Genomic DNA, 14787 nt, shown 5'->3' with positions numbered 1-14787 from the left:
AGCAGCACTGAAAAGGCCTGGTGTTTCTTTAACAGTTTCACAGCATCAGAACTTTGTTTCTCTTACCCAAACCTCATTTTTAGCTGCACAGAAGCTAAGCTCCGCCCCATCAAAGAAATTTGCACGCCCATTTTTCCCCTGATGCTGTGCAAAGCATGATATGTTTTTAATTTTGAATTTGAGATTTGAAGCCTAGCGCACACAGCTGGGAGGGGTGATAAGGACACAGGACAATTGTCTGTGTCTCATGCTCCCTGTCACCTCCTTTCAACCAAAAAGATGGCTGCCCTATGAAAAAGATGGCTGCCCCATGAAATCACAAACATTTTCCTGTTCTTTTATAATCGGTGGAGTAAGAGATCATATTACCCATCTATTTAAATGAACATGACTAATGTAACTTAATGACAGTATGTTTGTTTAGGCTGAAGTTCCTCTTCAACCACTAGAGATGGTCAGTGAGATGCAAATAATGTATTGAAAAATGTGGCTTGCACACAAAAGTAATGCATATTCCAGGCAGCTAGTAATTGGACCAATCCAATGCTCTTCACCCAGATTTGGATTGGCCTAATTCCACGCTATATACAGTAGATCTGCATGCAAGAGGGAATTATTTGCACTACAATGAGCACTTCTATTGACTGGTTATTGTCTTATATAGTTGACAGTACAGCAGTGGCTGGATAGTGTACTGGTTAAGGGCTCTGCCTCTGACACAGGAGGCCTGGCTTCAAATCTTGGCTCCTCCTGTTAATTTAGCTGCACCTTTTCAGTAAGGATACCTTGGGCAAGACTCACTAACACTGCTACTGCCTATGGAGCGGGCCCTAGTGGCGGCAACTCTGGAGCTTTGCGTCCGCCAGGAGAAAATAGAAATAGAAATGTTCTGTGTCTTGTCTTTTAACAATACTGTAACATTTAGGCCTAGTGCATCACCCCGCGTTACACTTCCCCACCGCAATGCAAGTCTTTGGAGATTTGTGCAACTGGTGTTGTGCGCCAGAACTATCCAAACAACCAAAATTCCCAATGCAAAGTCTGCTGAGCATTGCCTACTGAACGGTTTATGCAGCAATGTACCGCAAACCACAGGTGTGAAATCGGCCTTAGAGGAATTCTGATACCTAGACAGGACTGTCTCTGTCCATTCAGTGGAGATGTCCACTGTAAGCCTGGAATATTTTCATTTCCTGTCGAGGCTTCCCTTGGGTTCAGACCACCGGACCAATGGGAATTATTAGTGGCAAATTCAAACAAGCATCTGTCAGGAATCAATTCTGTTGACGTGCATGTCAGCAAAAGAGACTTTTCCTTTAACATTCGGACAAGGCTGCTTTTATTTTTTTTGAGGGGCTACTCCATCCCTTGTGAAGAACCATTACCTCCCCCCCCCCCCCCCCCCCATGTTCAATGTCCTTCCTATAGTCTGGTGCCCCAAACTGTGTCCCATAATCCAGATGTGTCTTAACAAGTGATTCATACAGAAGGAGTAGTGTACTAGCATGTCATGATTTTCTTTCCTGATTTATGCATCTCAGTAACACTGTCCACTTGTGTGTTTTAGGTACGCATGGCAGTGAGAAGCAGCTTATCTTCCTCCTACTTTGGACAATTAAGGTCGAAGGGACCGGCGGTGAGTAACCCACATGTGCTTATAATACACTGTCACTCCCTATAAGGATTTAATAAAAGTGGTTGGCAAATCAGTGGTTGGCGCTCCCTACCTTAGATGTGCCAATTATCCAGTATTCAACTCTGTTGCCCAAGTGACTCAATCTTTTGGGTGACAGTTTGGGGCTGAGAGCCTTTCAGACATGTCACTTGTCTATGGGCTAGAGGTGCGTCCTGTTGCTTTGGCCAAAGTGTCCCTGCTCCAGGAAGTACTTGCGTCTAGGAAGTACTTGCTTCCTGTATACGCTCCATTACCGGAGGGAACCACTCTCCTGTCTTATCTGTGGGTCACCACTGATGTCTGTGCTGCATGCCGCGCCACCAGACATGTAACGAAGGGGATCAAGGGAGGACGGTGGTGGAGGAGGAGCCCTCTGACTCCAGGAGGTAAAGAAGCAGTTGTCAGGTAGGGAGGGGGACAGGGCAGCCTGGCTAACCTATACTGGTGCCAACTATACCTGGCTGACCTATACCGTGCCACTTATACCTGGCTAACCTTTACTGGGGCCATTTATAGCTGGCTTACTTATACTGGGGCTGCCTATACCTGGCTAACCTGGGCGCAATTATACCTAGCTATCTATACTGGAGCCACCTATACTTGGATACCTGTACTGTGGGCACCTATACCTGGCTACCTATATTGGGGCACCGATACCTGGCTAACCTATAATGGGCACACCTATACTTGACTACCTGTACTGTGGGCACCAATACCTGACTTCCTATACTGGGGGCACCTATACTTGGCTACCTATGCCTGGCTTCCTATACTAGGGACACCTATACCTGACTACCTACCCACCTACACTGAGAGTGTTTTTTGAGTCACACCCGGCTATAACATGAAGTGCAAATTGTTGGGTGCTGTGCAATCTTTCCAAATGGGAATGGGGGGGGGGGGGGGCACATCCCCCCAAGTTTGCCTTAGGCAGTAAAAAGTCTAGAACCGGCCCTGAATACAACCTACATTTTAATCGTCACACTGCAGGGGCTCAGTATGACAGCGATTAAACGTCTTAGCACAAAGATATCTACAAATCACATGTCCCAACTATAGCTCCAGTCATGTCTTCACCACACTTCTAGTCATGCCTTCACTACTGGTCTAGTCATCCCTTCAGCACATCTCTAGTTACACCTTTATCACACATCTATAGTCATGCCATCACTCCCAGACTTCCTATACTGCTGGTAACCTTGTGTGAGAGGTCAGCAGTTTCTGCTTTGCAGCACACAGAGGTGTGAATGTGGCTCAGACTTTCTGTATTGCTGGTAATGTTGTGTGAGAGGTCAGCGGTTTTTGCTTTGCAGCACACAGAGGTGTGAATGACTAGAGAGAGGAAAGACAAAAATCATCAATAACAGAACTATTCATTTTATATTTACAGACAACATCTACAAGTACCTCAGAACAATCCAGGCCAAAGCCAAAGCCAAAGCTGTTCCGGAAACACCTTTTTGGCAGCAGAGGTCTGTATGGGGTAATGGGCTAAGGGTAAGGGCCAGATTTACACTTTTTATATTTTCCACTGAATTCTAGGTATGCAGATGACTTCCATATTCTGACATAGTTCCAGGTAGGGAAGAGCTTCCAAATTCGGAACTCCATTCCGAAATGTGTCAGAACAGAAGCAGATGTGGCCTGTGGCAGGGGGGTTAACTTACCCTGGTAGCTCCAGGTTGTGTTCCATCTCACTGATACTTCCTCCTTCTGGCTGTAAAAGAGGGAGTGATGGAACGCAGAGTGGAGCACTGCAGCCTGAGGTGGTCGACCATGGTGAGTTAACCCTTTCCAGTCCTGTTCCCAGATCACCCATGTCCTCCCCAGCACCTACTTGTTTTCCAGGTTGCTGGGTGTACGTGGGTAATCCTGAAAAAGGATCAGGACCAAAGCTTCAGAGGCTCCAATATATACACAGTGCTGAGGGCGGCGTCAGCTGTGGGGGGGTGGGGCCAGCTCACACGCTGTAGCTCCACTGCCTTGCAAGTGCGCCAGCATAATTTCATTATTCCGCAGCTCTCAGTGCTGCTAGAGGATCAAAGTAGAAGACTGTGTCCACCCCTTTGATCCACATAGGGGGACACTGTGCCAGATCCGACAGTGGCCCCTCCCCAATCTGTGAAAATGTGGCCAAGCAGAGTAACAGGATGCAGGCGCACTAGCAGCGGATGGGGACGGCAATGATCGGGGTGTCGGAGGTAGTCTGACATGTTAGATGGCGCTGTGCTAGATTACAACAGTACTATCTAACGGCAGCCAGTAATTACTTTGTCGAAGGAAAATGCTAATGTTGGCCATAGTCCATAGTCCAGGGTTAACCCCCTCTTCTAAATTTGGAAGTTCCTCCTTAGTTCCAGACCACGGGCATACCTATAGGGATGAGCAGGCAGAGGCAATCAATATTTACCTACCAATCGCTTACGATTCCAAGAATCTGATCAAATGATCGTATCTGAGGAAAATATTGTCCCGTTAATGGGCATCTTTAAACTACAATATAAATGTAAGACAGTGGTAGAGATTATACTGAGAGCCTCTCTGAGGGACAGTTAGTGACATGATTATATACATCATGTAAAGCGTTCCAGTAGATTTTAGCACTATACTTATAATAATAATGAAATGAGAGTTGTAACTTGGGTCCTGACGAGATTCATCTGGGAAAACGAACTGCCTCCCAGGGCTTCTATACTGTCTCAATTGTTTATGTCAAGGGTTTGCTTTGCTTTATAAAAGGTGAGGGTCCCGGGCCCATATGCAATTCAACTTTTCTCCTGAGTTTTCTCCTGGGTGAAATTTTGAAACTGGTCAATAAAATGCCTTTTAAACAACCAGAAAATACTTAAAATACATTTGATAGCACTTTTTAACCTACTTTTTGTTACTTTTTCAATTACAAAGTGCGGAAAAATTTGTCTAAATTGAAGATGAAAAATTATCTCCTAGGAGAAAACTCAGGTGAAAAAGTGAATATGGGCCATTTCTCATTCTCAGTCCATCCTAAACACTGGCATGGATCTGGCCATTGAGGACTGGAGTTCGACTAGTGATGCTCAAATACTCCTTTTTAAAATTCGAGTTTGGTCGAATTCGAATAGTAAATTATTCGAGGTCAGTCGAATATTCGAGTCGAATAATTTTTACTATTCGATTCGACCTCGGACTTCGAGCTCACTATTCGAGTCGGTATTCGAGCTCACTGAAGTTGTGTCCTAAATTTTGTTCAGTAGTGTTACTGTATATACTTCTTCTTCTTCTTCTTCTTCTTCTTCTTCTTCTTCTTCTTCTTCTTCTTCTTCTTCTTCTTCTTCTTCTTCTTCTTCTTCTTCTTCTTCTTCTTCTTCTTCTTCTTCTTCTTCTTCTTCTTCTTCTTCTTCTTCTTCTTCTTCTTCTTCTTCTTCTTCTTCTTCTTCTTCTTCTTCTTCTTCTTCTTCTTCTTCTTCTTCTTCTTCTTCTTCTTCTTCTTCTTCTTCTTCTTCTTCTTCTTCATCTTCTTCATCTTCTTCATCTTCTTCTTCTTCATCTTCTTCTTCTTCTTCTTCTTCTTCTTCTTCTTCTTCTTCATCTTCTTCTTCTTCATCTTCTTCTTCTTCATCTTCTTCATCTTCATCTTCTTTTTCATCTTCTTCTTCTTTATCTTCTTCTTCTTTTTCATCTTCTTCTTCATCATCTTCACGTATTTCTCTTTTCAATTTTTTTTTAAAGAAATGCAGCTATTTTTGAGCGTAACAAATAGCTGGTGGGCGCACGCATGTTGGAAGCGCCATTGTATGTGCTCCCTGGCAGTGGAAACACAAAGACAGCAGGAGGTAAATTCAGCAGCAGGAGGAGGAGGATGAGTGTGTGGCAGCAGGCAGTCAATGAGGCAGGCAGCTCGCCGTGACATAATAGCCCTGGTACCTAGCGGTGATACCAGGGCTGTAAATAAACACAACAGGAGGTCCCAGACAGCGGTCGTGCAGCCCACATTGTGTCCAATACACAACTGGGACAACACAGTTTTCAACCCGGGCACCTCAGAAAAATTAAACCTTTTTTTTTTTTTAATGGTTTTTTGGTTTTTGGTTTTACAACCAATATAGCTATTGTTTGACGTAATAGCTGGTGGCAGAGTGGCAGCAGAAGAAGGTAATGCTGTGTACCCTGGCAGTGGGAAACACAGACAGACAGCAGCAGCAGGAGGAGGAATGGAGGAGTAGGCGAGCAGCTATTGTTTGACGTAATAGCTGGTGGCAGAGTGGCAGCAGAAGGTAAATCATCTGTGTACCCTGGCAGTGGGAAACACAGACAGACAGCAGCAGCAGCAGCAGGAGGAGGTGTGGAGGAGCAGTGTGAGTGTGGCAGCAGGTAGGCAGCGTGACATAATAGCCCTGGTACCTAGCGGTGATACCAGGGCTGTAAATAAACACAACAGGAGGTCCCAGACAGCGGTGGTGCAGCCCACATTGTGTCCAATACACAACTGGGACAACACAGTTTTCAACCCGGGCACCTCAGAAAAATTAAACCTTTTTTTTTTTTAATGGTTTGTTTGGGTTTTGGTTTTGCAACCAATATAGCTATTGTTTGACGTAATAGCTGGTGGCAGAGTGGCAGCAGAAGAAGGTAATTCTGTGTACCCTGGCAGTGGGAAACACAGACAGACAGCAGCAGCAGGAGGAGGAATGGAGGAGTAGGCGAGCAGCTATTGTTTGACGTAATAGCTGGTGGCAGAGTGGCAGCAGAAGGTAAATCATCTGTGTACCCTGGCAGTGGGAAACACAGACAGACAGCAGCAGCAGCAGCAGGAGGAGGTGTGGAGGAGCAGTGTGAGTGTGGCAGCAGGTAGGCAGCGTGACATAATAGCCCTGGTACCTAGCGGTGATACCAGGGCTGTAAATAAACACAACAGGAGGTCCCAGACAGCGGTCGTGCAGCCCACATTGTGTCCAATACACAACTGGGACAACACAGTTTTCAACCCGGGCACCTCAGAAAAATTAAACCTTTTTTTTTTTTTAATGGTTTTTTGGTTTTTGGTTTTACAACCAATATAGCTATTGTTTGACGTAATAGCTGGTGGCAGAGTGGCAGCAGAAGAAGGTAATGCTGTGTACCCTGGCAGTGGGAAACACAGACAGACAGCAGCAGCAGGAGGAGGAATGGAGGAGTAGGCGAGCAGCTATTGTTTGACGTAATAGCTGGTGGCAGAGTGGCAGCAGAAGGTAAATCATCTGTGTACCCTGGCAGTGGGAAACACAGACAGACAGCAGCAGCAGCAGCAGGAGGAGGTGTGGAGGAGCAGTGTGAGTGTGGCAGCAGGTAGGCAGCGTGACATAATAGCCCTGGTACCTAGCGGTGATACCAGGGCTGTAAATAAACACAACAGGAGGTCCCAGACAGCGGTCGTGCAGCCCACATTGTGTCCAATACACAACTGGGACAACACAGTTTTCAACCCGGGCACCTCAGAAAAATTAAACCTTTTATTTTTTTTAATGGTTTGTTTGGTTTTGGTTTTGCAACCAATATAGCTATTGTTTGACGTAATAGCTGGTGGCAGAGTGGCAGCAGAAGAAGGTAATTCTGTGTACCCTGGCAGTGGGAAACACAGACAGACAGCAGAAGGGCAGTACACAGCAGCCCACTGTAGGTGTAAAATGTGTGGCTGCAGGCGACGTAATAGTCAAAGTGAACCAGGCTGGCTTAGTGAGCAGGAGCCAGGAGGTGGTAAAGGGTGGTAAGGCACATTAACGATGGTTCCGGCAGCCAGTTCATGTCCCCCTCTCGCCGACAACAGGGGCCAGGAACTCGCCTTCCACCCACGCCTGGTTCATCTTGAGAAACGTCAGTCTGTCCACAGACTTGTGAGACAGACGTGAGCGTTTCTCGGTGACCACGCCACCAGCTGCACTGAAGCAGCGCTCGGACAGCACGCTGGAAGGGGGGCAGGACAGCACTTCCAGGGCGTACTGCACCAGCTCGCTCCAGATCTCCATGCGCTTGACCCAATACTCCATGGGATCAACAGGGGCATCGCTGTCAAGCCCGCTGTACGACCCCATGTAGTCAGCCACCATGCGGGTCAGGCGCTGGCTGTGACCGGAGGAGGATGCTGCTGCATGCATCTCCTCTCTAGTCACTGCTGCCGGAGCCTCTACAGTCCTGTAGAGCTCGTGGCTGAGAGACAGCAGGTCTGTGGGGCGCTTGCTGCTGCTGGATGCAGGCACCTGCTGCTGCCTCTGTGCTGGCTGCTGGACAGTGGGGGTGGAAGGCTGGGGGAAGGCTTCCTCCAAGCGCTCAACAAGGGCCTGCTGCAAGCTCCTTATTTGTTGCGCTGGGTCTCCTCCTGCAGGCGGCAGGAACTGGCTCAACTTCCCCTTGAGGCGTGGGTCCAACATCATGCTGATCCAGATCTCCTCCCTCTGCTTCATCTGGATCACCCTGGGGTCCCTGCGCAGGCACGTCAGCATGTGCGCTGCCATTGGGAAGAGGCGGGCCACGTCTGCTGGCACATCGACGTCAGTGCTGTCCTCATCCTCCTCCTCTGCCGCCTCATCCTCTCTCCACCCCCGCACCAACTCAGCTGCGCTGTGCTGATCCCCCTCATCAGCAGCCAGGTCAGGGACCTCCACCAAGTCCTCCTCCTCCTCCCCCTCAGAGGTGGACTGCGCAGCTGGTTGCCGCTCCTGCTGGTCCAAGGCTGCCGCTCCCTGTTCCAGCAAAGCATCGAGGGCCCTGTTCAGCAGAGAAACCAGGGGCACCCACTCGCAGACCATAGCATGGTCCCTGCTCACCATGTTTGTGGCCTGCAGGAAGGGAGCCAGCACAAAGCACACCTGCTGCATGTGCCTCCAGTCATCATCGGGGACGATGGACGGGATGTTGCTGGTCTTGTCCCTTCTCTGAGCTGCGGAAACAGTGGCCAGGGCAAGGTACTGGTTGACAGCGTGCCTCTGTTCAACCAGACGCTCCAACATCGCCAGGGTGGAGTTCCAGCGAGTCGGAACGTCAAGGATCAGCCGATGGCGTGGCAGATCCAGCTCCTTTTGCACGTCTTCCAGGCTCGCACAGGCTGCAGCCGAGCGCCGGAAGTGACGCACAACATTCCTTGCCGTTTCCAGCAGTTCGCCCATCCCCTGGTAGGTGCGCAGGAACTTCTGCACCACCAGGTTCAGCACGTGGGCAAGACAGGGGATGTGGGTCAGGTTTCCCCTGTCTATTGCGGCAACCAGATTGGCCCCATTGTCGGCCACCACCTCTCCGACTCTGAGGCCTCTGGGGGTCAGCCAAATCCTCTCCTGCTCCTGGAGTTTGGCCAACACATGGGTTGCCGTCAGCTTGGTCTTCCCAAGGCTGACCAAGTGCAGCAGCGCTTGGCAGTGGCGGGCCTTCACGCTGCTGCTGAGGCGGGGGGTTTGGCCAGGTGTGCCGGAGGATGGCAGAGGATCGGAGGAACCTGCTGCAGTTCCCCTGACCCTGCGGGGTGGCACCACCCACTGTGTTGCTGCTGCTGCTGTGCCCGCTGCTGCTCTCCCATCCTCACCCCCTTCCACCAAGCTGACCCAGTGGACAGTGAAGGACAGGTAGCGGCCTGTCCCGAAGCGGCTGCTCCAGGAGTCCATGGTGACGTGGACCCTTTCACCAACCGCGTGCTCCAGCCCTCGCTCCACATTGGCCATCACAAAGCGGTGCAGTGCAGGAATGGCCTTGCGGGCAAAGAAGTGTCTGCTGGGGAGCTGCCAGTCTGGGGCTGCGCAAGCAAGCAGCGCACGAATGTCGCTCCCCTCCTGCACGAGCGTGTACGGCAGGAGTTGGGAGCACATGGCCCGTGCCAGCAAGCCGTTCAGCTGCCGCACGCGACGGCTGCTGGGAGGCAGAGCCCTAACCACCCCCTGGAAGGACTCGCTCAAAAGGCTCTGGCGTGGCCTTTTGCTGACACGGGAATCAGCAGACACAGCGGAGGAGGCCACTGAGGACTGGCTGCCAGAACAGGCCTCAGTGTCGGCGGCAGGAGTTGCAGAGGGGGGAGGAGCAGTGCGTTTCCGCACTCCTGCTGGTGCTGCTGGAGGAGCAAGAGGGCGGGTGGCTGCTGTTGCTGCTGCTGCTGCTGAAGGCTGTGCAGTGATGGGTGTGGTGCCACTGCCAGCACCAGATGCCTTCAGCCTCTGGAACTCCTCATGCTGGTGGAAATGTTTAGCCGCAAGGTGGTTGATGAGCGAGCTGGTGCAGAACTTTAAGGGGTCTGCACCTCTGCTCAACTTCCGCTGACAGTGGTTGCAAGTGGCGTACTTGCTGTACACAGTGGGCATGGTGAAATATCGCCAGATTGGTGACTTAAACATCCCCCTACGGCATGGAAGCGCTGCTGCCTGTCTCCCTGTGGTGGTTGGGGGGGGGGCTTGGGTGCGGCTGGTGGTGGTACTGGCAGATGCTGCTGCTGCTGAGCCTGAGACACCAGCAGGCTGTGGGACCTGCCTACTGCTGCTGCCAATGCTTGCAATGATGCGCCTCCTTGCAAGGCCCACAAGAGCATCCTCCTCCTCCTCCTCAGAGCTGCTGAGGACGACATCCATTGGAGGTGGTGGCACCCAGTCTCTGTCTGTCACCGGGTCATCATCATCCTCCCCCTCCTGAAACATGTCCTGCTGGGATGAGGACCCCCCAAACTCCTCTCCTGATGCATGGATGGGCTGCTTGACTGTCGCCACAGTCTTGCTGTCCAATCCCTCATCCCCCAAAGTGCCCATCAGCATCTCCTCCTCAAGATCGCCAACAACAGCAGACAATTTACTCATGATGCCTGGGGTCAAAAGACTGCTGAATGACAGGTCGGCGAGTGACGGTGAACTGGCCTCCTCCCCAGTCCCTGCTGGGCGGCTGCTGCGAACAGGGGTGGTGGTGGTGGTGAGGGTGGAGGCCTCGGATGCAGAGCTGATGGCGGGCTGCTCATCCTCCGTCATGAGTTGCACCACAGTGTCTGCATCCTTTTCCTCAATGGGACGTTTCCGACCCGGCTGGAGGAAAATGGGAGCAGGTGCTACACGCTGCTGCTGCTGTGTCTCTGCAGCGTGAGTTGCAGATGCTCCTGCTGGGCGGCGCCCAAGGCGTCCACGGCCAGTGGCTATGGGAGGAATGTTAGCCACTGACGCTGCTGCTGCTGCTGCGGAACTGTGCATGGTGGCGCGCCCGCGGCCGCGGCTTGCCACAATGCTGCTCCCTCTCCTCCTGATTCCCTTGCTGCCCTTCCCCTTGCCCAAACCGCGCTGGCTGCCACTTCCAGACATCTTAAATGTTTTGGGCGTATAGACAAAAGTTTTGTAAAAGGGCGGGTGAAAAGTGGGGTACTTTAATGGAGTGGGTTGGTTGGTGAGGTGACTGAGTGAGTGTCCCCTAGTACAGTAAGTAAGTAGTAACAGTCAGGAAGTACAACTAGCAGTTACAATAATCAGTAGTAATCACAAGTAAATTTAGTGTGTGTACACTCAGACAGTGAGTGACCGCACGCAGGAGCTAGTAGCCTATGAACACAGTGACTGAGTGTCCTAGACTCCTAGTACAGTAAGAGTAAGTAGTAACAGTAAGTAGAACTAACTAATTACAATAATCAATCAGCGATCAGAAGGAAATGGAGTGTGGGTGGTGTGTGTACACTCAGAAAGTGAGTGACCGCACGCAGGAGCTAGTAGCCTATGAACACAGTGACTGAGTGTCCTAGACTCCTAGTACAGTAAGAGTAAGTAGTAACAGTAAGTAGAACTAACTAATTACAATAATCAATCAGCGATCAGAAGGAAATGGAGTGTGGGTGGTGTGTGTACACTCAGACAGTGAGTGACCGCACGCAGGAGCTAGTAGCCTATGAACACAGTGACTGAGTGTCCTAGACTCCTAGTACAGTAAGAGTAAGTAGTAACAGTAAGTAGAACTAACTAATTACAATAATCAATCAGCGATCAGAAGGAAATGGAGTGTGGGTGGTGTGTGTACACTCAGACAGTGAGTGACCGCACGCAGGAGCTAGTAGCCTATGAACACAGTGACTGAGTGTCCTAGACTCCTAGTACAGTAAGAGTAAGTAGTAACAGTAAGTAGAACTAACTAATTACAATAATCAATCAGCGATCAGAAGGAAATGGAGTGTGGGTGGTGTGTGTACACTCAGACAGTGAGTGACCGCACGCAGGAGCTAGTAGCCTATGAACACAGTGACTGAGTGTCCTAGACTCCTAGTACAGTAAGAGTAAGTAGTAACAGTAAGTAGAACTAACTAATTACAATAATCAATCAGCGATCAGAAGGAAATGGAGTGTGGGTGGTGTGTGTACACTCAGACAGTGAGTGACCGCACGCAGGAGCTAGTAGCCTATGAACACAGTGACTGAGTGTCCTAGACTCCTAGTACAGTAAGAGTAAGTAGTAACAGTAAGTAGAACTAACTAATTACAATAATCAATCAGCGATCAGAAGGAAATGGAGTGTGGGTGGTGTGTGTACACTCAGACAGTGAGTGACCGCACGCAGGAGCTAGTAGCCTATGAACACAGTGACTGTCTGACTGAGTGTCCTAGACTCCTAGTACAGTAAGAGTAAGTAGTAACAGTAAGTACAACTAACAATAATCTATCAGTAATCAGAAGGAAATAGAGTGTGTGTACACACAGACAGTGAGTGAGTGCACACACGCAGGAGCTAGCTAGTAGCCTATAAACAGTGACAGTCAGTGAGTGTCCTACTCCTAGTACAGTATAACTACAATACTATTAGTAAAGGACAGCAGAAATACTGGTATAGATGAGAGAAATAAACAGAGGACAGCTGCCCACAGAGGCAAGGCCCCCCTGAGGCCTAAACCTGTAAGCTTGCAGCAGCTGCCTGTCTCTAATGTAACACACAAGCTACTAACTAAAATACAATGTCTATCTAACTAACAACAATATAGGTGTATATGGCAGGTGTAGGTGAGCAAAAACGCTAGGTAAATGATCACAATAGAGCACTTGCTAAGCCAAAGCACAAAGGAGCAACTCTCTCTCTGTACAAGTCTCAGGCAAGCATGGAGAAACGGAACATGGCGGCCGCTATTTATAGGGTAGGGGCTGGCCAGGGTCCCCCTCTGTGATTGGCTGCCGTCAGAGGGCCTGGGAGCCCTCTGATTGGCTCTAAGGACATCAATCTGGGCTATGACGCTATTCGAGCTCGGTACCGAGCTCGAATAGCGCCGTTTGCTCGAATAGCTCGAATAGTGAATGGGCTATTCGAGTGTACTCGGATAGCCCATTCGAATAGCTACAGCTATTCGGAGCTCGAATACCGAGCTCGGATAGCTGAAAAAGAGCTCGAATATTCGAGCTACTCGAATATTCGAGCTCTGCTGAGCACCACTGAGTTCGACATCTGTCTCCTAGATTATTTTTCATCTTGGATTTAGAATACCTTTTCAGCACTTTCCAACAGGAAAAGTACCAAAAAGTAGGTGAAAAAGTATTAGATATTCCGGCGTATAAGACTACTTTTTAACCCTTGAAAATATTCTGACAAGTCAGGGGCCGTCTTATACGCCGGTTGTCATTGATGCCGGGTGATACGCCCTGTCCTGTTACCGCCTCTTAGATCTCGCTGCTGAGGACTGTAGCGAAGCGGCGCAGGCACACATGTGCGAGATCTGAGAGGCACAAAAAGGAGGGAAATAGACTACAAGGGTGAGCCAGATGAGTGAAAGAGGCGTGTTTTATGGGCACAGCGCAATCTATTCTTCCATACCTAGCGGATAAGCAGATAGACAAGGAGAGCTGACCAATCCACTTAGGGAGAGTTGACCAATCCAACCAGTCAATCCCTATACACTGTTATATACTGGGTACCACATACAGTACAGCACCAGTATCTGTTCACACATAGCACCAGTATATGTTTTTTCATTTTTATTTGGTGTGCGTTGGAAGAGGGGGGTAATCTTATACGGCGAGTATATCCCAAACTCTATATTTTAACTGGAAGTTGGGGGATCGTCTTATACGCCCAGTCGTCTTATACGCCGGAATATACGGGTACTATCAAAATTATTTTGAGTATTTTCTTGCTTGCTGGTGGTTTAAAAGGCATTTTATTGACAAGTTTAAAAATATCACCTAGGAGAGAACTCAGGAGAAAATTTTAATTGCATATGGGCCCTTGTCACAATAATCTTGTCAGATTTGACAATAATGTCAGAAACACCTGATCTGGGGCATGCTTGTTCAGGGTCTATGGCTAAAAGTATTACAGGCAAACAATCATCAGGTTGCTTAAAAGGAAATAAATATGGCAGCCTCCATATCCCTCTTGTTACAATTGTCTTTTAGGAGAAAAGTGAATTGCATATGGCCCCTGATGTTCAATTTTAAGAATTTACGTCAATCTCACTAAATTTGGTTGTGAGTCACAACCAAATTTAGTGAGATTGACGTAAATTCTTAAAATTGAACATCAGGGGCCATATGCAATTCACTTTTCTCTTAAAAGACAATTGTAACAAGAGGGATATGGAGGCTGCCATATTTATTTCCTTTTAAGCAACCTGATGATTGTTTGCCTGTAATACTTTTAGCCATAGACCCTGAACAAGCATGCCCCAGATCAGGTGTTTCTGACATTATTGTCAAATCTGACAAGATTAGCTGCATGCTTCTTTCAGGTGTGTGATTCAGACACTACTGAAGCCAAATAGACCAGCAGGACTCTCAGGCAACTGGTATTGCTTAAAAGGAGAGAAAAATGATGGCAGCCTCCATATCTCTCTTGTTACTGGTGTCCTTTATTATTATTATTATTATTTATTTATTTATAAAGCACCAACATATTCCGTGGCGCTGTACAATGTAAGAAAACAAACAAGGGATACATAATGATACAGACAATGATATACATGGAAATATGAACACTGATACAAGATACAGCACTGCTGATTACAATTTGAACAGGATGACTAAAATGTATAAATTTCTAACAGTGTGCAAGCAATTGAATTAATAACATTCCATGACACAAAAGGGTGAGAGCCCTGCCCTTGCGAGCTTACAATCTGAAGGAATGGGGTGGAGACAAGAGGTGGGGGAAGTATACAGTATATGTACAGGCAGTGCGTAATT

The 14787-nt window shown here is 48.6% G+C and overlaps 1 protein-coding gene across 9 annotated transcripts in view; it reads left to right on the top strand.

The window, feature by feature from the left end:
• The window catches only part of LOC137570379 (adhesion G protein-coupled receptor F5-like), a 271619-nt gene that overhangs the window by 241206 nt on the left and 15626 nt on the right, over window positions 1-14787 (top strand). For all 9 annotated transcript variants that reach the window (XM_068279056.1, XM_068279057.1, XM_068279064.1 and 6 more), the window contains 2 exons: window positions 1568-1636; window positions 3066-3147. In XM_068279056.1, coding sequence (XP_068135157.1) covers window positions 1568-1636; window positions 3066-3147 — 151 coding nt within the window. The remainder of the gene's footprint in view (window positions 1-1567; window positions 1637-3065; window positions 3148-14787) is intronic.

This window comes from Hyperolius riggenbachi, chromosome 4, assembly GCF_040937935.1.
Source record: "Hyperolius riggenbachi isolate aHypRig1 chromosome 4, aHypRig1.pri, whole genome shotgun sequence".
In the NCBI taxonomy this organism is placed as follows: Eukaryota; Metazoa; Chordata; class Amphibia; order Anura; family Hyperoliidae; genus Hyperolius; species Hyperolius riggenbachi.
Note: the sequence above shows the minus strand (reverse complement) of the source record. Positions and strands in the feature narration are given on the sequence as shown.